Source organism: Polyodon spathula, chromosome 3 (genome assembly GCF_017654505.1).
Source record: "Polyodon spathula isolate WHYD16114869_AA chromosome 3, ASM1765450v1, whole genome shotgun sequence".
NCBI classification, from domain to species: Eukaryota; Metazoa; Chordata; class Actinopteri; order Acipenseriformes; family Polyodontidae; genus Polyodon; species Polyodon spathula.
The window spans coordinates 16,687,414-16,711,473 of NC_054536.1; the positions used below are offsets into that span (position 1 = coordinate 16,687,414).

At 36.5% G+C, this 24,060-nt stretch overlaps 1 protein-coding gene across 6 annotated transcripts in view; it reads left to right on the forward strand.

The window, feature by feature from the left end:
• amph (amphiphysin) overlaps positions 1-24,060 on the forward strand; it is a 71,105-nt gene that overhangs the window by 17,836 nt on the left and 29,209 nt on the right. For all 6 annotated transcript variants that reach the window (XM_041244527.1, XM_041244531.1, XM_041244530.1 and 3 more), the window contains exons 2-11: positions 1,485-1,565; positions 4,015-4,069; positions 5,661-5,755; positions 9,318-9,413; positions 11,143-11,250; positions 12,124-12,209; positions 13,519-13,594; positions 17,059-17,141; positions 19,927-20,065; positions 21,552-21,680. In XM_041244527.1, the coding sequence (XP_041100461.1) occupies positions 1,485-1,565; positions 4,015-4,069; positions 5,661-5,755; positions 9,318-9,413; positions 11,143-11,250; positions 12,124-12,209; positions 13,519-13,594; positions 17,059-17,141; positions 19,927-20,065; positions 21,552-21,680 (948 nt within the window). The remainder of the gene's footprint in view (positions 1-1,484; positions 1,566-4,014; positions 4,070-5,660; positions 5,756-9,317; positions 9,414-11,142; positions 11,251-12,123; positions 12,210-13,518; positions 13,595-17,058; positions 17,142-19,926; positions 20,066-21,551; positions 21,681-24,060) is intronic.

Below are 24,060 nucleotides of genomic sequence, written 5' to 3' on the forward strand. Positions count from 1 at the left end.
GTGAATTTCCTTCCCAGTTTCATAGTCTTGGCTGACTCAGACAGCTTTTCCTCAAGGATTTGCCTGTACTTTGCACCATCCATTCTCCCCTCTATCCTGACAACTTTCCAGTCCTGCTGAAGAGAAGCAGCCCCATAACGTGTTTCTGCCACCACCATGCTTGACAGTTGGGATGGTGTTGACTGGATGATGTTCAGTGTTGGGCTTGCACCAGACGTAATGCTTGGAATTTAAACAGAAAAGTTCAATTTTTGTCTCTTCTGACCACAAAACCTTTTCCCACATGTCTGCAGTATCATCTACATTCTTTTTCGCAAACTCCATATGTGCTTTAAGATGAGGCTTTTTGATTAATGGCTTCTTTCTTGCCACCCGTCCATACAGGCCAGCTTTGTGTAGAGACTGGTTATTGTTGATGTGTGAACACTGACTCCCATCTCATACACAGAACTTTGCAGATCTGTCTGAATCACATCCTGAACCAGTTTCCTGCAAGCCCGGCTGCTCAGTTTGGGAGGGCGACCTGATCTGGGTAGTGTTTGGTGGTATGATGCATTTACACTTCTCAATGATGGACTTCACTGTGCTGAGAGGGATAACACCGTGTAACAATTATTTATTTATTTTGGTTCCTGGGTAGTAAGTGTTATTTCCTAATTGCTTATGCCTCAAAAGTATAGAAAATGGCTATTATTCCCCACAAACTTTGCTTTTGTGACCAGGACAGTGATATTTTGAAATATCATTATTTCCAATGAGAAAACGGGCAAATGTGTGTCTTTTCATTCACATAAAGTCAGAAAAAAACAACATATGAATCCAAATTAACATGTATTTATACTAAAGTAATACAAAGATGACTACAAAAGATTGAGAAGTGAGTAGTTTTTTGAGATTTATGATTATACTGTATTTACAGTATTAAACAGTATAATCATAAGAAGTGTTACATAGTGTAATCAGTGTCTTTGAAATTTTCTTGTACCCTTCTCCTGCTCTGTGCCTCTCTACCACTTTATCCCTGACTTGTTTTGAAAGCTTTTTGGTCTTCATGGTTGCTTAGTTAGATCACTATGTGAGTTGTGGCTTGAAAGTCTTGATATACCTGAGGGAAATTATCTACAAGTTAAACCGCTTTGAGTTCACACAGGCTGAAACCATTTCACTAATTTTGTGACCTTTCAAACATATCATTTGCACCTGAGCTGATTTAGGGCTGCAGTCAAAGGGGTTAAATACTTATGCAAATGAGATTAATCTGTTTTTCTGTGTAAATCTTACTTATTTATATTCTATGGGCATTTTTTAGCTTTATCAATGTGGAGTAGTTTGTGTAGATTCTACATGTAAAGTCTAATTTGAAAGCGTTGTGGAGTACACACAGGTGCAAATTAAACGTGAAAGCTTTGCAGGAGGGTGAATAGTTCTGCAGACCACTGTGTTCGCTCTTCACATTCATGATGCCCTTTCTTTCTTACTTTTAGGTGCTTCAGAAGTTGGGGAAAGCTGATGAAACAAAAGATGAGCAGTTTGAGCAGTTTATCCAGAACTTCAAGAAACAGGAGGTATGGATTGTACTCATTGCATTGTGCCAACAATGTATTTATACAAAATGAAATATCTTGATTTGAGTTTTCTGTCCAAAGCTGATTCCAGATTTAAATGTATTTTAATTCTGAAATACAGAAGTAAGAGGCCCATGGAAAGCCTATAAAGCGGCATGGTCATGGCAACCCTTTGTCCCATATAGAAGGCATATTTTTATGCTAAAGATCGCTCTGTCCCATACAATAAGGGGACATTTCACATGTTTATTGTTATATTTACATTTACTTATGTTTTTATTTTGTTTGATAAATCACTGATGGTGAAAATAGAATGTCTTTAAAAGGTGGAAATAAAAAGTGAAATATTCTACAATTTATTATTTACCATTTTTCATGTGAGCATTTACATATTTTAAGAATAATTCTATCATAAATGCTCAGTTTTGAATATGACAACGCAATTTGTTTTTAGCTTTAATACATACATGTTTAATAGTGAAACAGCTTGAAATATGAATTTTTAGACTGTGAAAAGCCACTAAGCCATGAATAAAATACAGCCCTCACCATAAGTGCGTCATAAGTGTGATACTATCATAAGTGTGTCATAAATATGGTAATACTGTTTTATAAGTCATACATTATTTGTATGGCACATAAATCACAAAATAAGTAAATGTAAATCAGAGAAAAACATGTAAAGTAATATTTTTGTACAAATGGCGCCCCATAGTTTTTAGGGACTTTACGGTAATATAATTCCCTAACACCATTGCTAATTAAAATACTAAACTTGTGTATCTTCAGAAACTTGCAGTGGAAACTACAAAACAGCAGTAGATGGATATTCACCATAATGAAATATTTTTTAATTTAAACCCACTTGTAATATTCTTTTACAACTAGCAGCTTCCAGTTGTCCTGGACGAGGCCTGGTTTTAACACCTTTTCTTGGTGGTTGCTCTCCTGGATGGAGGAATATTGTCATTTGTGTGTAATGCTTTGATGGAACTGGTGGCAACTTATTGGCCAGGTTACGCTTGTCTTCTAAAAGGCCAAACATTGCAATACCTGGTCATGGCGCCATAAACCGTCTTTGGCTAAGACCCACCTTTCATCCTGTCAAAATGTGCCTTAATGTTGGAGGTGATGAACACAAAGGACTTGAGGGATCCTCACATACCCAGAGGTTTAGCTTCTGTGGTGATGGGAGAACGTCATATGCTGATCTGATGAGTAAACTGATCCTGCTCTGTTCCGTTATCTCGTTTTACCTTTTGAACTTGGAGTGAATGAATGATATATATATATATATATATATATATATATATATATATATATATATATATCCTTATATATTCGTTTAAGATCACCAGCTGCAACTTAAACAATAAATTCCAGAGGGAGCCCTGGCATATAAATCAAAGCTGTTGATAATGATAGACTTGCTACTGTATAAAACTATTTTCACCCCAGGACTAATGAACGCCTCGTTGTGGTGAAATACTGTAGTTGTATTTCATTTCATATGCATCACCCGAAACTCTTTAGATCTACTCATTACTTAATTAACTTCACACTCATACAGATTACTGCACTTGCCCTTTGACTTTAAAAAAGGCTTATGCATAGCTCTGCAGCTTTTGAATTTACATATAATAAGGGCCTTCAATACACCTGGTTCAATCTGAATTGTAAGAGCTCTCTGTTGCTCACAGAACAGGGTATATGATTCTGACTGTCAAGTTTTTGCATGTTTTTTTTTTCTCATGATGAGCTTATTTGGTTCAGTTGTTATTTACGGTCTACAGATTCAAATGTATTTTGCACCCCTGCGCAGTTTATTCTACCCACTTGCTATAATACCCCATCAGATCAGCAATAGAAGTTCAGAATGCAAGACATTTTGGGAACAATGTGCTGTTATGTGTATCAAGGCCTGTTCCTTACTAGTGCACTGTTAGCTGGATATTTCAGTTTTATAATTATCCCAATGTTTCTGTTTGTGTCTATTGTTTATTTGTTCTTCCATTATGGTACTGAATAGCCCCCATGAGGAAGCATATTTTTAGCAATGTCTTTAAAACTGCTCATCATGTTTTGATGAAAATGGGTATAGACATTACTGTACATTCTTCAGGATCTACTCGTGATCGAATCGTTGTGAATTATTATTGAAGTAATTTAAACACATTTAACATTTGCTACAGTAAGTTACTGAAAAAACAGTACGTATATAGACCACACTACAGGAGTTGGTGGATACTCATTTTCATAATGTATGTATTAAGATATTTTGTGGTCAATGTTTTTATATTTCATTATCTTTTAATGAGAGAGTGATATTTTAACAGTAAAGCAACCTTATTTAATATGAAAGTTGCTACATGGTTGTATTCCATGCAGCAGGTGCTGTTTATGACCAGATAAACTGCTACTTCACTTTTGTGCATTTTGTTTTCTACAGGCAGAGGGGACGAGGCTCCAGAGAGAACTACGGGGATATTTAGCTGCTGTCAAAGGTGAGAAAGCTCAGCAAATGATTCTGTGCTCAGCAATAATTTGAAGGTTGCAAATCCCAGTATAATCAAGGAAACGGCACACCTCCTCTGCAAAGCCGAGCCAGACTGCTTCATAAGAGCTGGTCAAGGTTATTATGTTATCCACGCAGCCTGCAGAGATCGATATGAAACTAAAATCATCTTCTCAGTCTGGCTGAATTAAAAGCGTTGAACCTAAAAGCAAGTTGCCTTAATCAGTGTTTGTCAAGACATAAAAAAAGGAAAAGGAAAAAGCCTCCCAATGCTTACAGCTGTCACTTGTGATGACCATGTGTGGCAAAGTGGTTGGTAAGGGGAACAGGTGTAGCGGTGATGTGATGCAGAAGTGATGAACAGACAACAGTGATTCAGTGAACAGGTGTTTATTTGTGCTGTTTCCAGGTCTGGCGACCGTCAAATAATAAATCCCCGGCCGTACACAACAATGTGTAAAGCGTGGGGATGGTGAACACAGTACAGTCTCACACACAAACAAAGACACGGTCACCAGTCCTGGGTGATATTCAAACGTGCAGGTGCTCTGTGCAGTGGTGCTCCGGATAGTGCTTTATGTGGCGACAGCTCTGGAGGTGTGCGTTAACTGTCTAGTGGTGAGAAAAAGACAATTATAAACAAACAAAGACAACACACAACACGTAATACACTCTGAGAGCTCCTCTCTCAGTCCTTCTCTCCTCACGTTACCCAAACGAAGGAAAAGATCAGCGTTACCCTGGCCCCTATATGTAATCCCGCATGATATCTAGGTAAACGGTTGCAGCTGCCTTATTACTTGCAGCTGCCTCTCGTTTACCTTTCAAATCAATACGGTCTTACAGCAGAGTCGTGCTTCTTTCCAGGCTGACCCACTTCCCTGACCCGGAAATGAACTGTCAGGCCAGCCCTTCCAGATACTTCTCCTCTCGTTCTTTAGCGCCCTCACAGGTCGGGAGGAAGATTCATCACCAGAACTCATCTTTCCGTCACACCATGTTAAAAATAGCAGCTACACCCAGCCTGAAAACACCTGTATCTTGCTGCAAGTAGTAGCAGGAGAATGGCTCTTATGCTCAAGTGGTTACGTAGTTGCACATGGGTTGAGGGGAGGATTGTGTAATTATAGATAAAATTACTATAGTGGACTGTTAAACTGTACAATGAATAGGTTTCTGCTTTCTGATACATAAGTATGGAAAATAAACATGGTTGCTGCATACTTCCACTTTAAGGGGGCTTGTCAATAGGATATCAAGAGCCATATTCTCATTTACTCCAGTCTTTAATTAACTCCGATTTTTTTAAAAGTTAATTTTACGAAACTTAAAACAAACAACAAAGTAAAATACTCTACGTTATCTTAAACACGTAGGGGTGTTTGTTTCGTATTCTGTGTAACACATGATTTGGAGTTCAAGACTGGAGGAAATGCTTGTTCTCTTTATTTCAGGGCAGTTGTGATTGCATGTTATTTTGATTATGTTGACTGTTGGAGAACTGCATTACATATATGAGTGTGAAATGGGTTCTGGTGGTGTGAGCATTTAAGGCTAATTCTTAGTTTGTTGATTTCTAGCGATGCAGGAAGCCTCCATGAAGTTAACAGAGTCTCTACATGAAGTCTATGAACCCGAGTGGTATGGCGCAGATGACATTATGGTCATTGGGAAGGTGAGTTAAGATGACCATGCTGTCATTGAAGATTTGTTAATCTTGTCCTAAATAAAATACACTTTTTTTAATTATACATTTTCAGGAAACTTTTTTTCTTTTTCTTTTTTTTTTTTTTTAAATAAACAATTTTAAAAGCAGATTAAGCCCACTGAGATGAGGGTTTCATTTCCTGTGGTGTCCTGGACAACAATGCAGAATAAAATATTGTACCAAGCATGACAGCCATTACAAATACAAAATAACCAAACATAAATAAAACATATATTTAGAACACACAAGGCAGGGCAAAACGGAACTAAAACAAAAGGATAGTGTTAGTAAATAAAATGATTTCCGTCAAATTCTTTTAGCATGTCACGTATGTTATGGTTTGTTGGAAAGTGTTCCAGTTTTGGAGCCATGTAAAAAAAAAAAGAAAAAAAGAAAAAAAAAAGCATTTTCATCAGTCACTTTTGGTCTGATTCCCCTTTAATGTACTTTTTGATATTTTCAATCTCACTGTGGACTCTGTTGTTTGTGTTTTGTGATATTTATGGAGTGGTTTCATTAGTTTAATCCTTCATTAGCGAGGTGACCTGTGAACAAACAACTACTTTCCAGTCACAAACAGCAAATACATATCAGGACAGATGCGTTCTTAATGATTATACCCTCCTGCTGTGTGAAACGTCTCCCTCCTACAACTTGAAGTGTGCACTGTTATGTATTTATTTATTTACTATGAATTTCTCAGTGACACTGACAATAATGTAACTTCTAAAACCTTGTGACAAAATGGTTGAACTATTTGAAAAGGTGAATTGCCTTCCAGGTAGATTGGGAGCTTACAAATTGTTTTTCTTAAACTATTTATAGATATTTTAATAATAATAATAATAATAATAATAATAATAATAATAATAATAATAATAATAATAATTACATGATTTAATGTTTAGCAGTCAGACAGACACCTTTGTAGTGATTTGTTTTCTGTGCATTTATGTAACCAAGTGTTACATAATTAAATGCTGTACTGGCATTTTGATCTCTTAATACAGCAGTTTCAGCTAATGTATTGATCAAGCTGTTGAGACATGGCTGTAAATTGGATGGCATAGTGTGTTGATTGAATTAGTCTAAAATGAGCATGCATATTATATAAGCAATATTCCATTTTACACTTTTTGAATATTGTAACTTGGTATTTGGTTGGTGTCAAGACACCTTCCAACACCTTGTGGAGTCTATGCCACATCATATCACAGCTGTGATCAGAGCAAATGGTGGCCCAGCCTGGTCAGACAGTGTATGCCATACTTCTCTTTTTATCTAACTGTCTCTCTTACTTATGCATGTGCATCCTGTTGTAACCAGTATATAGTCAACAGGAGGAAAGAAATCTCTGTTATTTTCTAATTGTGTTATTGATATACTGATAAGATTCTAAAGATGATACCTACAATATTGAGCTGATTTTGTCAAAATGGGCTAATGATATAAAAACCTTCCTACAACCTTCCTGTCATTAATTACCTTGATTAAACCTACACCGATAATCTTTGCATCTGTAAATTGGAATTATTGATAGAATATCACTGGATTTATACATTGTATGATATTAAAATTGTAATAATTTTTATGCGCCTTTCATAATGGACCACCATCACAAAGCGCTTTACAAGATATGAGACTAGGATGTCATTCACAAGAATGTCTCACCCGAAAGACGGAGCGCAAGGAGGTTAGGTGACTTGCTCAGGGTCACTAAGTGAGTCAGTGGCTGAGCTGGGATTTGAACCTCCTGGTTATAAGCACGTTTCTTTAACCACGGGACCACACAGCCTCCTTGAACTAGCAATCATCTGTTATTTTAATATGAACCACACTGTAAAGGTTCAGCTGATATACAGCATAGAGTGGAGCTTTAATGCAAGATTTTGCATGCACACCAACACCACCAATACAGCATGGGTGATTTGGATGTGAGGTGGCAGACTTTGCCTTCCTTTTGTGCTTTTGGCAGCTCTAGACATGCTTGCTTTTGCAATCACAAGCTTTTTCACACCTCAAAGATGACTTTGAAACAGTATGCCAAAAAAGACTTAATCTAAAGTGAAAATTAGACAAAGATATTGAGTTCAGGTACTGAAGTGTTTTGGGACAGCTTGGATAAACCCAACCAAGCCCAGGGAAATCAATCTCAGAAAAAAACAGCAATTATTTTACATTGTTAATAAAGATAAATTAAATATAAACTACAGTATAGACCAATTCTGAATATGATATATGAAAAAACCCTTTCTATCTGTATATTTAGAGTTATATACTTACGTGGACTTGTCAAGGACTTTCCTAGTACAAGTTACTGGGCGTATCTTGGGTTATATAGAAGCATCCTGTCTGTCTGTGTACAGGCATGTGTCACTCTTACAGTTTTACATTGAACTAGACCCCAGATCCAGCTCAGATAAAACCTGATGAGGGCATTCTTCTTCAGTACCTCAGCACAACCTAGATGACTTTGAAAACACACCTTCAACTTTGCACTTACTTACTTACTCCTGAAGTTTGATCTGCATATTTTAACTATCTCAAAGACAATAGCTCAAAAACTGAGTTGTCTTTTTCGACAGCAAAAAAACTTTACTCTTCAAAGTAGAAATTGTGTTATAAAGAGTTGTACTGTATTTTCCCTTTCATTGATTATGGTGATCCTTTTTTTTTTTTTTACTTGCCTTTGCAATATGAACAGGCTGGGAACAGCAATTCAGTACCAGTTTAGCTACTGTGGTGTTATGAGTCCCTCTGATATCTAAACTAGATGCAGCAGATCATCAAACACATTGTATTCCAGAACTGTCACATATCAATGCTGAACCTAAATACCTAATATAAAGTGACATTGATGGAAAGTTGAATTTTCTAAATCCATACTGTGTGGGGCTGCATTTTGCAATAACTGCCACTTATTAAATGTGAAGTGTTGCTCAAGTAAGTATGTTAACTTTGGGGTTAGCCTAGCAGGATTTTTTTTAGTGATTTTATATTTCCGTTATGCCTGTTTAAGTTGTGATGTATTGACCTATCTAGTCTTCATCTATCTCTTCAAATATTGAGTCGGTCACTAATAAAAATAATTGAATTCTGTTCACTGCAAGGCTCTAAACATTATGCTGTTATAGTTTATTTTTTTTTTATTTTTTTTCAAGGTGTGGTTTGCCAGAGTAATCCACAGTAAATCAGTGTGGTCTTTGTTTTGATTTCGACGTTGTTGTAATGCCATTAGAAATCCTTTCAGAAATGCATGTACACAGTGTGAATTCTGATACTAAGTTTGAACTGAGACAGGCAACTTAATAAGATGAGAGGAGGTGACTCTCCTCTCATCTGTTCTGTACAGTCTGGGGAAGCTAAGGGGGCTTTAGGTAAACCCTGCATCTGTTTCAGTAGCAGTGACTGAACACAGCATGAAAGGCAGAGAAAGAATGTGTTGTGTTGTTTTCTGTTATGTTGTGTTATTTTCCATTGTGTTGTGTTGTTTTCTGCCCTTGCTAATGTGTGTTTCTTGATTTTGCAGAGCTGTGATGCTCTATGGGAAGACTTTCATCAGAGGCTGGTGGATGGGGCCCTTATAACCTTGGACACTTACCTGGGACAGTTTCCTGATATTAAAGTACAGCATTTTATGTTTATCACATTTCAATTATAATGCTTTAAACCTCTCCTTGGTTAAAAGTTCAAAAGGAAAATTCCAGGAATGACAAACACTGGTGTGTGCTGGTCGTGGCTGGTGGTTTGGTTTTCAACTGTTCCTGCTGGTTCAGGAGACTTAGTGCTGGTTTGGAGAGCAGGTTAAAAACATAGGTCAATGATCTCTTTTGTGTAAAGTTCTGAAATCAGTTGTGTCTGCCTACACTCCTAAATGAATCCATTTTTCGTAAACAATGTGCAGGATTGTATATACTTGCTGGCTACGAAGAAAGAGGCCAATAAATTTTTATTCTAATTCCCAACTCTTAGCAGGTCACCAACTCACTTTATCTAACCACTGCCACCATATAATTTTGCTTACTTTTACAGAACAAAATATTCTTACAGAGATTAAATTGAGACTAGTTGGATTTCACAAAGTTCCCATCTTTTAAAAATATAAACCACAACATTTAGATTCAATAGACTCCACTGTCTTGTTTAATACTTGTGTTATGTGCTAACCAACCAATTACATTTTTAGCTAAAGTGATGCATATTTATTATAATTTGAATAATAATGGGCAGAATTCTCAAATTCATTAACACAGTATTGTTCTCAAAGGGAAAAAAAGCACCAATTACAAATCTAAAATGAATATGAAACAACCTAAGACTGTTTACAAGCTCCTAACTTAAAAGTCTGAGTTGTTTATTTCTGGTTTCTTACCTTTTTGGGTGCGTTTTTCCTTTCTGAAAAAATTGTGCTCACGACAGTTTAGAGTACTGAGTTCTAAGAGTCGAGCCCAGTTAGCTGAGGAAGGTAGTGAGACCCACTGTATTTTGTTCAGTTCAACTTCTGACTCACTGTTTGGGCAATGGCAGTCTGTTTAAATGTCTGCATGTCTGTTTACTGTATTTTGCACTATTTTTCTGAAAAGGAAATAAAACTGCCGATGTTACAAAACTAATAAGAAACAACACAGACGGTTAACTTAAGGACTACAAGTGGTTTCTCACTCAAAACTCAAGGCTATCTATCTAACAGCTGATTTCACAGACCTCTGTTAGCACTAATCCTGGGCAACTTTACCTAAATTATTTATTTATTTATTTATTTCTTAACAGATGCCCTTACCCAGGGCGACTTACAGTTGTATACACAAAAATACATGTCAAGAATTACAGTACAGTTAAGAGCAAGATACAAAATACAATGACTTCAGTCCTAATAAGAGCAAATACAAAACACAGTATGATTTGATATCGGGGCAGTTCAAGAGCAGATAACAGTGTTGATAGTTACATCAGAGTCAGATATGAGTGCAAGGGAAATACAAAATACTACAGATTGTGTTAATTGCAGGATTATAGACAGCAAAATAAGGAGCAGATAAGTGCAAGTTAAAGTGCTTTAAAGGCAGAGTGCTATATTGTCCAGAAGGGACAGAAGTTGTCTGAAGAAGTGTGTCTTGAGGAGGCACCAGAAGGTGGTCAGGGACTGGACAGTCCTGACAACCATAAATTAACATTAGGTCATCCAAGATTAGTTCTAATCTGGGTCTGTGAAACCATGCATATGTGTTAGTGTACATATTCGGTTGTTCTCTAATTACATTACCAAGAATACTGTAATTGCATTACAAGTTTTGCCAGCACAGACTGCAGGCTGATGTTGCTTGTTATTTATGGGTTGAAATTCTCTTTAACAGTCTCGCATTGCAAAGCGTAGCAGAAAGCTGGTGGACTATGACAGTGCCAGACATCACTTAGAGTCCCTACAGAACTCCAAAAGAAAAGACGATGGCAAGATCACTAAGGTAGTTTTTTTTTTTTTTGTTATTGCCATTTTCAATATTTGTATTTCTGAATCAATTTAAAAAGCAATCAAGTGAAAAACCAAAGATTCTCTTCACGATAAAAGGAGGGACCAGTAATATTTTACATAAAGCAGAAACACTTTTAAATAATGGCCACAAATCCATAATCAATTCTGACTGAACACCACAGTAATAACACCTGACAATCTTGTGCACTTCCTCTGAGTTCTGAAATAATTCATTTTTAATTCAGCCGTTAATTAATGTGGATTTAATTACCTTTATTCATTCCATGTTCCTTTGTAACACATTGTGTTGTTTTCATATGTAAGGCATGTATTCATGCATGAGTTAACACTTCTCACAATCCCCTGGTGAGTGAGTAAGAGGATATGAATTAGTGAAGAATAAACAGAGAATTCGTTAGGAAAGGATGGAGGGGAAAGGGGACCCTAAATGTTTTCAGATCATGATGAATTGACAGGGCTGAATTTAGAATGAATGACTTCAGAACTCAGAGGAAGTGCACAAGATAGTCAGATGTTATTCCTGTGCTATTCTGCCGGAATTCATTATGAATTTGCGACCATTATTTTTATGTGTTACTAATAAGCTAACAAGGTCAACAATAATCACCAGTATAAACTGCATTGGAGGCTGCAAATGTGTCTTTCTCTATACAAGGACTCTTCAGAACAGTAAATGAACTATGATAGTGCTTTTGCTCAACAGCCAAGGAGGCTGCACTCTGTTCTGTACACAGTTTTTTAATTTCTGTCATCCTAGATTTGATTTGCAATATAAAAAGGTGCTCTAAATGTTAGGACCTTCTTTTCTTATATTGGAGGTCTCATACATGTTTGATATCCGCAGGCAGAAGAAGAATTCAACAAAGCACAGAAAGTATTTGAAGAACTAAATGTAGACTTGCAAGAAGAGCTCCCGTCTTTGTGGGACAGGTGAGAGTCTTCACTGTTCTCCTCCCCTGTGAGTAATACAGCATATGTTGTAGGGATGCCCAGCGTCGTGGCTGCCTAAGTTCTATAAACATTAGTAACAAGGCTGTATATTGGGAACTGCTGATACATACATATCTGATGAACCTGAAAAAGGACATTGGTTATAAGATATTTAAGGTGATTTTTTTTTTTTTCATTGTACGTTGCTTTTTGTATTTAAATTTTCATGCAGCAAGTAAGTTTATTATATATCCATTATCGGTACGGTACCACCAGATATACAGTAGTTACCAATATACTGTACAATGTTTTTGACATGCTGTGTTTCAGGGAGTGCGTGCTACATAACTGCTGTACTTTTCTGTGCTTTAACTTATTGGTGAATTTTTTGATGCACGCTTTAATCTTTTGGTTATATCACCTTCATATCTATATGTATCTTTGAGTTCTGTTTAGTATTGTATTCTGAAGTATTTTCATGAACATTTTTAAATTGATAGACTTTTTTTTGTTGTCTTCCCTTCCCTGTAAATCAAGATTTGCTATTTGTATAGTTTTTTTTTTTTTAATTCTGATCATTTTTATCCATTTACTTTTCATCTGTGCTGTGGGCTGAGTCTCTGCCATGGGGATGCTATCTATGTTTTAATAGCCTTTGCCCTATAGAGGATGATATTGAGTTGTGTTGTCCTAGTCATAGCAACATGTGATTATAGTGTGTAGGCTCCTTTTACCCCACTTACTGGCTTTATTAATGTGTGCCTGTAAAACAGTATAACATGCTGTTCATGGAAGAGTAGTTTGGTTATGTCTTTGTCTAGCCCAGCAATGTTTAATCTCAGATGGGTTTCTCTGACTGGAAGAGTTGGGAGTACAGCTCATAGAGTTTGGGGCCATCACAATAGAGCATTAGTGTGCTCAGATTGATTTGAGGGCAATGCATTTGTCTTTGCGCTGCATTTTCTACAGTTAATTGACTATAAAAATACAGCTGTTGAATTGAATATCAGACTCTGTGGTTACGTGGAGGAACTTCTCTGTCCATCCCCATACTGTATGGGTTGGTGGATATAGTTGATATATTTTTCAGCATACTGAGGGAGCTGATTAATATATCTGTGGCAAGGGATGCAGGGATATATGCTACTAATGAAATTATTCTCTGCCTTAAATGATACATTCTTAAAACTGACATACTGTAATGCCTGAAGCAATACAATTTTATTATATGCAAATGTGCTAAAAAATGAATGTTTGTTTTAATTAAACAACTACTGATCTTCTGTTTGTTTGTTCTTTACTAATTTAGTCGAGTTGGTTTCTACGTGAACACGTTCAAGAATGTAACAAACCTGGAGTCAAAGTTTCATAAAGAAATTTCAGTTGTAAGTATGAAAGATAGTTACTGTACATGTTATTTAGAGCGTGGTATACACAATACTGTGGTATAAATATGTTTAACCCATTAAGTGCCATTGCAATTTTTGGAGCCTTTTTAACTGGCCTCTGCCAGTTATTTTAATATCTCTTTTAAACTATATTGTTATGATAACTTACTCTAATTTTGTTAGCTGCAAAAGTTAAGTCTAAATGTAACTATTGATTCTGCAAATATAGCCCTTCAGATGCTTTTATGACGCCTCAATATAAAATAAGAAACCGAAGCCAGTGCATTCTGACCCACAGTGATGATAAAGTTCAATGTTTTATGTGTTGAGCTGCATAGCCACTGGTCTGATTACGGGCACGTATAACTTGACAGTCCTCAAAATAGGACGCAGCAGTTTGTAGCCAAAACAAAGCATTTAATTTTTTTTCTGTGAAGAAATATTTATTTAGAATGTATCGAATTACATAAATACAGCTTGTGTTCAGATTTTTTTTTTCAAAGACAAATGTATTTGGTACTTAAACGGTTAAGGATTTGCTTAATTAACAAGGATGTCGAATGTAAGAAGCTTTGTTGCTAAAAAGATATATTTCAGTTGATACCTACAGAGTTATCAGCCTTTTGAATGAATTGTTTTTGAGTGGAAATTTTCATATTTATAAACTGAGCTGCGGAATCGACCATTGCAGGTAATTCAAGTGTATCTTTGAATTGACACTGTTCTGGTTGCATGCATGCCTTTAGCGTAAACTGAAGTGCACTTTGCAGTGTGTTCCACATCTCCCTCACATTATTTTGAAATCCATCATTTAAAATAGAATGCCCGAAATATAACTAAAATATGGGTTTTTAAGCATGTATTAATATATTCTAAACATATATTATGGATATTTCTTAAGAATATGTATATGTAAATCACAGATACCATCTTATACAAAAATATAATCAAATTAGTTTGGCAAGTGCTTGGAGGGATTTTACTTCAAGCAATCAATCACTCCTTCTCGTCAAGCAATATTTCACAGTGGAAGCAAGCACAGATGCTGCTGGTACAAAAGAGGATATGCATTGGATTAAAGTGCTGTTTTCTGTGGAATTTAACCAACTGTTTGTTTACCTTAAATTGCACTGTAGTCTAGCTCTAAGTACACTCACTTTCAAAAAGACGCCATGCCTAAAGATAACTACAGAAAATAAATATATCTCTTGTTCCCAGAGGCAGGCAGCTGTATATGGTCCAAAGATTATTGCAATTTTAAAGATTGTATTTGTATATCTACAGTGCAGTTTGTAGTGTTTTTGTCAACAAAATGTTATATTAATTTAACCAAATGTTAGCTTTATGTCGATCTGCATGTGTGTTGTGTTACATTTATGAGAATTTATGAATTTCGAGATGGTCTGTTTTTTAATGTTGAATGAGCATCTTGTATTAATGCCCCCTGTCTCCCTGAGGCCTACAATACAACATTATTTTAAATATTATAATAAAACTACACCCATTTTTATGTTTACAACGACTTCTGGCACCAGATTGGAACATTCTTTTTCTAGAATGTTGATGTCATCGTACTGTCATTGTGGGGCTATAATTTTCTAGATTTTGGAAATGTGTTTTCCAAGCGTGGAACACCTGGAGGGAGCATGCTAGTGCCAGTTTGGTGTGATTACAATCATTCCATGGGTCAAAGTACATCACATTCAAGGCACAAATTGAAGAAATGCCATCTTACTGAGACAGAAATACACTTCCTTATTTCCTGTAATTTTGTTGCCTAGTGTTGAGTTAAGAAATACATATCACCCACATTAAAACAAATAAATGAAACCCTGTATTAAAAAAAAAAAAAATTTAAATGCCAGGGACAGGGTCAGTGCTACATCAGTGCTTCCCCACAACTGTCAAAAGTCTCAGAAACAGAATACAGTGTTCCCCCTTTACAACGTTTTAATCAGAGCCACAGTTAAGAGACGGTGCTATTTGTGTTGCACCTTATAACGAGAATGCTAGTGTTACTCTAATGGCATTATGGGGCGAATGGGAGCCATGACCGTACCTCCTTATAACCTGTTATAACAGGCCGCCTTATAAAGGGGGAGCACTGTAGTATCGAATCTTGGAGTTGAAAAATATTTTAATACAAAATACTTCTCTTGTAATAATTGTAGTAGTAATAGCCTATCTTAGAAAATGTATTGATTTGAAGTTACGAATCGTGCATCTTAACTGTAACAGTGTAGCGATTCTGATAAGCATTGCTGACTAACTAAAAAAACAAAACACATACTAACTTAATTTAGTTAGTACTAGCGGTAGCATGTTGGCACTTTAGTACAAAACATTGAGGTTTCCCTTTTGTACTATGAAGGAATCTTAATAGAAACATTCATCAAATAATTAAACGTAACCATGTTTGGTGATGTGAAAGAAAAACAAAACCAGACATTACTAGTAGAATTCTACAGTTACATTTATGGAAGGCCACAATTAGGCCAGTAAAATTGGAACATATCTGTAAGATTGTTCTAAAATCTTACAAAGACATTATTAACACCCCTTTTAATGCAATGCAAGTTTAATTATAAATGCAAATAATGACATAACAATCGTAGTGTGCAGCCTCTATATTCATTTTAAATTTAGCCATAGATTGCTAACTTTGTATTCTTTATCTTTGAAAGCTTCTACTAAATGCAGTGTTGGTGCTGACAGTGCAGGAATCTCTGTTTTATAATTAATAAAGGAAGCCACACAGTGCTCTAACAATGCAGGCAGCTGGCTATTGAGCTGTTGCTATGGTGACTGGACGGTTGTATGCTCTTGGCAGGATTTTGTAAGCATATCTCCTATGAGCAAACAATTAAATATTTACTATCCATTCTTGAAGTGACTTTGCTTCAAAAGAAGGAGAGTGTGAGGCTGAATACCTGATAAAAGTGAAAAATCCCTAATACAGTACACTTTCTGTAGCCTTACCTTAATAGCACAAGGTTAACACGACTGTCTGAAAGCTTGTCCCAGACAGGCAATTCCCTCACTAGGGGCATTGAAGAATATCAGTTGTTTCCTAAGGGCCAAACCTTTCAAGAACTACAAGCAGAAAACATCAGTGATTGAAAGGGAAGATAAGTGTGTGTCTCTCCTGCAGGGACATTGATGCATGATTGGTGCTCACTCACAGGAACATTGCAGTTCAGTCTGCATGAGGAAGTAGGCCTTCTCTTACAGGTGGTGCCAGCTGAGTAGCCTGAAGAGTAGAGTTCTTCTGATGAAATGGCCAACTTACCCCCCCCCCCCCCCCCCACCTCCCTGTCCATGAATCATATCTAGCATTTGTCTCCTTGAGCATTGCATTGGTCCTTCTAAAGATAGATAGGTGGATAGATGGTGCACACTGTCAGTTTGTTTTCTGCATATCATTAACAGTACTCTTCATTTTGTGTCTTTGCTTATTTCAGCTGTGTCACAAACTGTATGAGGTGATGACCAAGCTGGGGGAGCAACATGCTGACAAGGCCTTTACTATCCAAGGAGCACCAAGGTACTACTCTGTGCAAGCCTGAACACACACACACACACACACACACATACACACACACACACCTAATTACTTATATACATACTAACAGTGGATGCACGCATATTATGTAAAACATACACCAAATAAATACACAGATAGACACAGAAAATCATTTTGTTTCATATGAGGGATGTTATTATCACCTAGTAAAATGCATGTTAACTTGTCTAGTCCCCTTTAATATTTACTTTCTTTTAAAAGTCATAGACAGCCCGGCTAAAGTCGTCTTCTAGAGAACTCAGTAATGTGAGCAACATTTCCTAACAAACTGAATAGTAATGTCATAAATGTAAGTAAAAATATATATTACACACAACCTTTCTACTCAGTATCGCAAAGGCCGACAACTGCTAGTTTGAAAAAAAAAATCATACGTCACGCACCTCTTCAACAGCCAGTTTAAAACTGTGACACTAAAACTGGTCACTTACCACATTCGCCTGACGAAACTCCTTTCTAAACATGAACAAACCTCAATATACAATGTGATGGACTGTAGAGTAGAAATACTTCTACTGCAGTACAGCAGTATATAATAGAGTTATAGAATGAAAGTGCCTGTGTGTGGGTTATATTGACACCAAGAGCATGCACATAGGTCTCAGCTTTCAGTCTGTCAGTTCACGTATAATCGTAACACTATTCCCTCAGACACAGAGGCTGGACATCCCATAACCCTATCATAGAATAAATACACTAGCGTATGTTTTGTTTTTGTTACGTTCAACTACTGAAATACCAAGTTTTATTCTGTTTTGGTGCCACAGTTTGTGGTTCAGACTGTGGCTACATTTATTTATTTATTAAATCTGATTGATTGATTGATGTTTTAATGCAATGCATCGTGATAGTATCAAAGTGTGTTTTAGTGGTGGTACCAGCGTTAGTAATCTCCCTCCTAAAAGCACTGTACAAACAAAGACATGCCCTGTTGTGCCCCTATAAATTGTATATTACTAGAATGCAACTCATTATTTTTACACTTTCCAATGAACTTGAAATGCCCTAAACTAAACTTTTAACAAATATAAAAATGACCTACAAGATTAAATGTTGAAATTGCTTACTCATAATGATTCATGCTGTTTTTCTTGCAATTTTGACAGAAAATTGTGGTAAGTAGATGGACTGGTATTGTAACAGATCCATGATTTGGGGACAAAGCTCTCAATCATGCAATCTGTGTGTTCTACCATAAGTAGATAACCTAGAAACAGTACAAACTAGCCTAATGTGTTGTACAAGGTAGTACTTAGGAAACACATATGTACACTAGATTATAGAACTTAAACTCTTGATTGAGTGTAAGGTTGAAGGAAAGTTGACCTATGGGGCTATATTTACAAAGCTTTAACTCCTTAGTTAGTCATCAATTGGGTTATTTAACCTTTGTATTGGGCAGGGTGAGTCTACCCAGAGGAAATAACAATATCGACCTATTGGGCTTACGGGTTTTAAAAACTAGCAGTTTATGTGTTTATTTATTTAACACAGTATAACAATAGAAAGTGAGTCTGAGTTTGTGTTCATGTTCATTATACAGTTTGGCGTTCTTGGACTAGTTGCAGGTAAAACCTTCTTGAAATCTTCTGAAAACTGTATCTGGAACGTTTGGATCTCAAAGCTCTCAAAGTTCTTTACTCAAAAATACCATTAGCACTTTTTTAAAAAAAATGTTTTAGTAAAACCATTTAAGGGGAAGGAAATCTTTGTTATGTCGCGATCATAAGATTTTATTTTCAACCACAGAAAAAGTAGTATTTCCAAAGTGTTGTGATTTTTATATAGAGATTTCGCATGTACTTTTATAGATCACATATGACGAATCAACCAATCACCATTATAGTTTTGTCATAATTTCAGTAAATCTTATCTTGTGCAAAGAACCAACTCCACAATAGAACATTATCCTTAATATATCAATTAATATAATATATATATATAGATATTTTATATATATATATATATATATATATATATATAGACATACACACACACACACACACACACACACACACACACACACACACACACACACACACACACACACATATACAGTAGTAGTTCCTGGGTACACCATCTGTTTATGTGATTTTTTTAATCAGTTAATATAATGTGACGTTGTGTTATGAGAGCTTCACAGTTCTCTCTCACAAACTGAACACAATCTATTTTACAACAAAAAAGCACCATACACACCAAAATTACAGTTGCACACTCTTCTTAAGAAGTTCATCTTTTCTCTGGTTGAAAAAGACACAGGTTTGAATACAATACCCTACACTTAATAGCAGTGGTGTAAGAGGTGTGTTAAAACTATTAGCTTGAATGAATGGCCACTTTATTCTTCAGCCTGTCTTATAGTTGAGCTGGCCTATATTTGGTTGCCTCTCTTTTTTTATTCAAAATGAATTTGTAAATACATTTTTAAAAAGACACCGTGCGGTACAGTATATGCTTTAGCTTCCAAAGTCTCCTCTCATGCTCAAAGAAGTCTGGTAATAAATGCTGTCCGGAACTGCGAGGCTGTTTCAAAAATGGACGTAGAAAAAAAACACAGAGAAACCTACTGCTCTCCCTTTTTAAAACAAGGTACTTAGCAGTAGACTATGCTCGAGTTCTTTCTTTTTATCCAGCAGCATTTATGTCAAGCAGAAGAATGGGATATGTTGATGGTTCCTGTGAAGCAGCTCATGGGCTGTTTCCATAAGCAGTAATTAAATTGTAAATGTCATGCTTTTCTCAGTGATAGTGGTCCACTGCGGCTTGCCAAGACACCCTCACCCCCAGATGAACCTTCACCACCTGGCAGTCCTGAAGCCAGCCCCAATCACATGCTGGCACCCACCTCACCAGCACCAGCTCGTCCAAAGTCTCCAACGCAGGTAACAGACCTGACATTGTACCAGGTTTATATCCTAGCCTTATACTCAGACTTGGCTTGTGCAAATGGGATATGAGTTTGGTGAAGTCCAGGAGACTGTAGTCAAAGGGAATAAAGATAAGATAGAATCTGTTATATTCCGACAAGATTTCTGTAGTTATCAATTGTTTACAAATTTGTTAGGTAGTATTTTGTCATTGGTGCTTGTAATGTTTGTATGCTTCAGGTTACAAAGCTTATACAGTTTGTTTGTTTGATGTAAAAATGTGTACAGTTGAGACAGTTGGTCACGTTTGTATAAGGGAAGTCAACAATGGGACCGTCTTGGAGCTTAAACTCACACTATTGGTCTGTGGATAAATAGAAAGGTCTTTAAAACGTCTTTCATGCACACCACAATGAATATAAAACTGAATGTAACATGCCTTTCTGCTGAACTATCCTGTAAAATTCCATTCCTGCTAATATTCTATAATATCACAGGCTATACCTATTGATCTATATAGTTTCAAAGAACGTTACACTGCACTATAATCAAATGCAAGGAGCTACTGTACAGCTATAGCCAAAGATTTTCACCCTATCACTTCACCCTATAAAATTAACTAATTTTGCAATATCAGTTGGTAGTTTCTTTGATCACATCATGTTAAATATACAATCTAAATTATGTTTTATAGTTGTTTTTTTTTTGTTTTGTTTCATTCCTAAAATTCTGGGTGATGCAAAACTTGTGGCCATAGCTGTAGTGCTTGTGGTTATGCCTACTTTAGTGTTTTCTTATGCAGAAGAGGCTAACATACTACTGAACTGAAGAGTGTTTCTTTTAAGCTCCTTGGAGAGACTGGTAGTGGAAATTCAGCGTAAGCCAACAACTTCTAAGATCCAGTCCAATGCGAGAGTCGAGGTTGAGGAGGGCACTCATTAGAAAGGCTATTCTTTCATCCTTTTATAAGAAATTGACTTTGATTTCCTTTGGCTTGCTTCTGCACTCCTTGTCATTGAGAGAACCAGCTTGTATAAAAGCTTAAAGAAATCAAAGGAAGAAACTTAATTACTGGAGGTGTCTTGTTTTAAGTGCAACAGACTGCATTGTGATATAAATTGACAGCTAACACAGTATATAGATGAAGTGTGTCACATTGCCATTATGTGAGCTGTTTGAGCAGAAATCATCTTTTAAAGTTAGAAAAGAATATAGCTTTCAGTACAGCTGTATAATCCATTCTATAACGTTGTTTATCTGTTCATAGAGTATGTTATCTGTTTACAGGACCGCAAGTTTAACATTCCACACTTTTCCCATTCTGTCAGAATAAAATGTTTTCAAACAATGGATACTAAACATATTTTGGCGGGTTATTGTATTTATTTCCTGTGTATGAAATCACATAATTCTGTTTTACACAGTTTTTCATCCAAGAAATCTACTTTAGTTTCTCAATAAACTGGTTTATTCATTGTTATGTAATGTTTTTGGTTTCCAGCTAAGAAAGGGTCCTCCTGTCCCACCCCCTCCAAAACTCACCCCTACGAAAGAACTGCATCAGGAACAAATCCTCAACTTGTTTGAGGACAACTTTGTCCCAGAAATCAATGTCACCACACCCTCACATGTAAGTTTCTTTATATGTTTTGGAAGAGCTATATCTTGTCATGGTTACACAAGGATGTGTTGCTAACACAATAAGAAAGCTTCTGTTTGGACTTTTGGGAAAGTGAGGTTGGTTTGAATTAAAGCAGTTCTGCAATGAGACACTGAGCTCTTGTATCCTAAAAACAAAAGTTTCAAACTCTGATTAGAGGGAAACCAGAACACGCCTTATCTACCTGGAGCTAAATAATCAAACAGCGTCTCATCACTCAGGCAGAGATGGAACAAGTGCTTGCTGCTTTGTGACTGGTCTTAATCTCATGTTAGTTACTGAAGCAGAGCAGAAACATTTCTCAGTTCTGTCATTGAATAGCAAATCAAGTGGATGGAGGCAGGTGATGTCAAATAGGAGCAAACTGACATTGATATAAAAAGGGTGTTTTAAAGATAACCTACTTATGTAGAAGAGAAAGGGTACTGACCAGAGTTCTTTCAAGACACACCCACACGTCAGGGCAAACCGATAAAAAAATATATATTATTATCCATGTGTGCCATGTAGAAATTGGCAGTTTGGCAGAATGGAATGGCTGCAAAAACCAACTAGAATTGTGCATTACAGATTTTGTAGCCGTTACCTTATAAATCAAGTTCCTATACCCAACTATGTGTTTTTAGAACATGTTATCAAAATCTGAATAAAAATAAGCAAAGGGTCATGAGAAATAATCTCTGCACTACACTTGCTTCTGCTCTTGTTGCTCAGTATCAAATGACAGGCTAGCTGAGAAGTTTGACCTGTACAGGCCCTTCTGCAGGTCAAGGCAGGCCATTCACCAGAGACAATGTGGCATCTGACACTAGGCTGCCTTCGACATATTCCTTACAATAATATTTTCTGCTAATGTCTGTGAAGACAGATCGATTGCATAAGAGGAGATTACTGCATATCCGATATATAATCCCCCCAATTTATTTAATGTTTTTATATGAGAGCCATTACTCAAAGCAGAGTCAATAAAAGCAGTGCCACCACAAGAAGCGGAATTCAACACGCCAGTCAAGTGTCATCACAAAGACAGTATCGCTGCTGGAAGCACACTTTCTCTGATGCCAGCTGCCTTTCGAAAGCTGTCCTCAAAGTCATTGATGTCAATGACACCATCTTGGCTGGCACTGAAATCAGTGACCGCTTTCATAATGAGCTCTCTGAAGCACTCAACAAAGAAGTGCTTTATTGAATATGCCCTGTTTCTGTGAATTGATGTTTTTGATAGTGTGCTCGAAAGGACAACAGCACAAAAACAGTACGTTCTACTGCCAGAGTGGCACATTGCTGTTTTGTAGAAGCTCTTTAGGTAGTCATGGTTCTTGTTTTAATTCTAATTGACTTTATTCAGGCCCTAGTGACTGATTAATGAAATACGTAAATGCATGTGTTCTCTCAATTACCTACTGCAATAACGTCTTGCTTTTAGGCCATCTCTGTAAAAAGACCACCTCACAATTAAGGCCAATTTTTTGTAGTTGTAAATGTTCCAATTGACGTCACGGTAACGTCCAAATACATCTGCAGCTCTGTCAAATTACCACACTATTAAGACCAACCTGCTGTAAACTACCAAATGCCTTTTTGCTGTCTGTTTGGCAAACCATTCTAAAATCCTGAAAGCTCTAAATCCACTAATGACTTTTTAAATCATCTAAATGTTGTGGTATTCATTTGTTGCAACAACTGATATGTCCTGTAACTTCCATTTTAAGGCTACCCCATGTTAAAGCCATGAGTTGTGGGCCTTTGACGTAACAGCGAGGTTTCACTATTTTAAAATAAAATTATTTACCTTTTTATTATTCATTCTACATCTGCATTGGTGTCTGCTACACCAATGCACCTCTACTTGCATCACTTGTGAACAGTATTGGGATATTTGAGAGACTGATCCCAGAGGTAGCACCCAGGAATGGAAATATTGGGAATTATATCACGTAGTTGGTCTGCGATATAAGCCACACGTTTTGGATTTTACGGAATCATTACTAAAATGCCTTTGAGTAATTATGACAGAATACAGTTTTGGGCATTTGGCTTTCATCCTAATGCTGAACCTGAATAGCTAACCATAGAATACGTAACCATGGCCATATGATTTGAATGCAAAGATACTGTGGAGATTAGCAATAGTGTATGTTTATAGGGGGTTTACTATTTCAAGAGCTTTTGCACCAAGACCAGAAGTGATACATATATTAGGATGTAAAAGCAAGCTCTAAACCTCTGCGGATGAGCTGTCTTTACCTATGCCATCTCTGAGATGCCTCTTCTATTAATGTTACTACAGTGTCTTCCTCGCCAAAGCTTCTTTGTGCTCAGTAACTGTTTTAAAACCCCTTTCTAAATG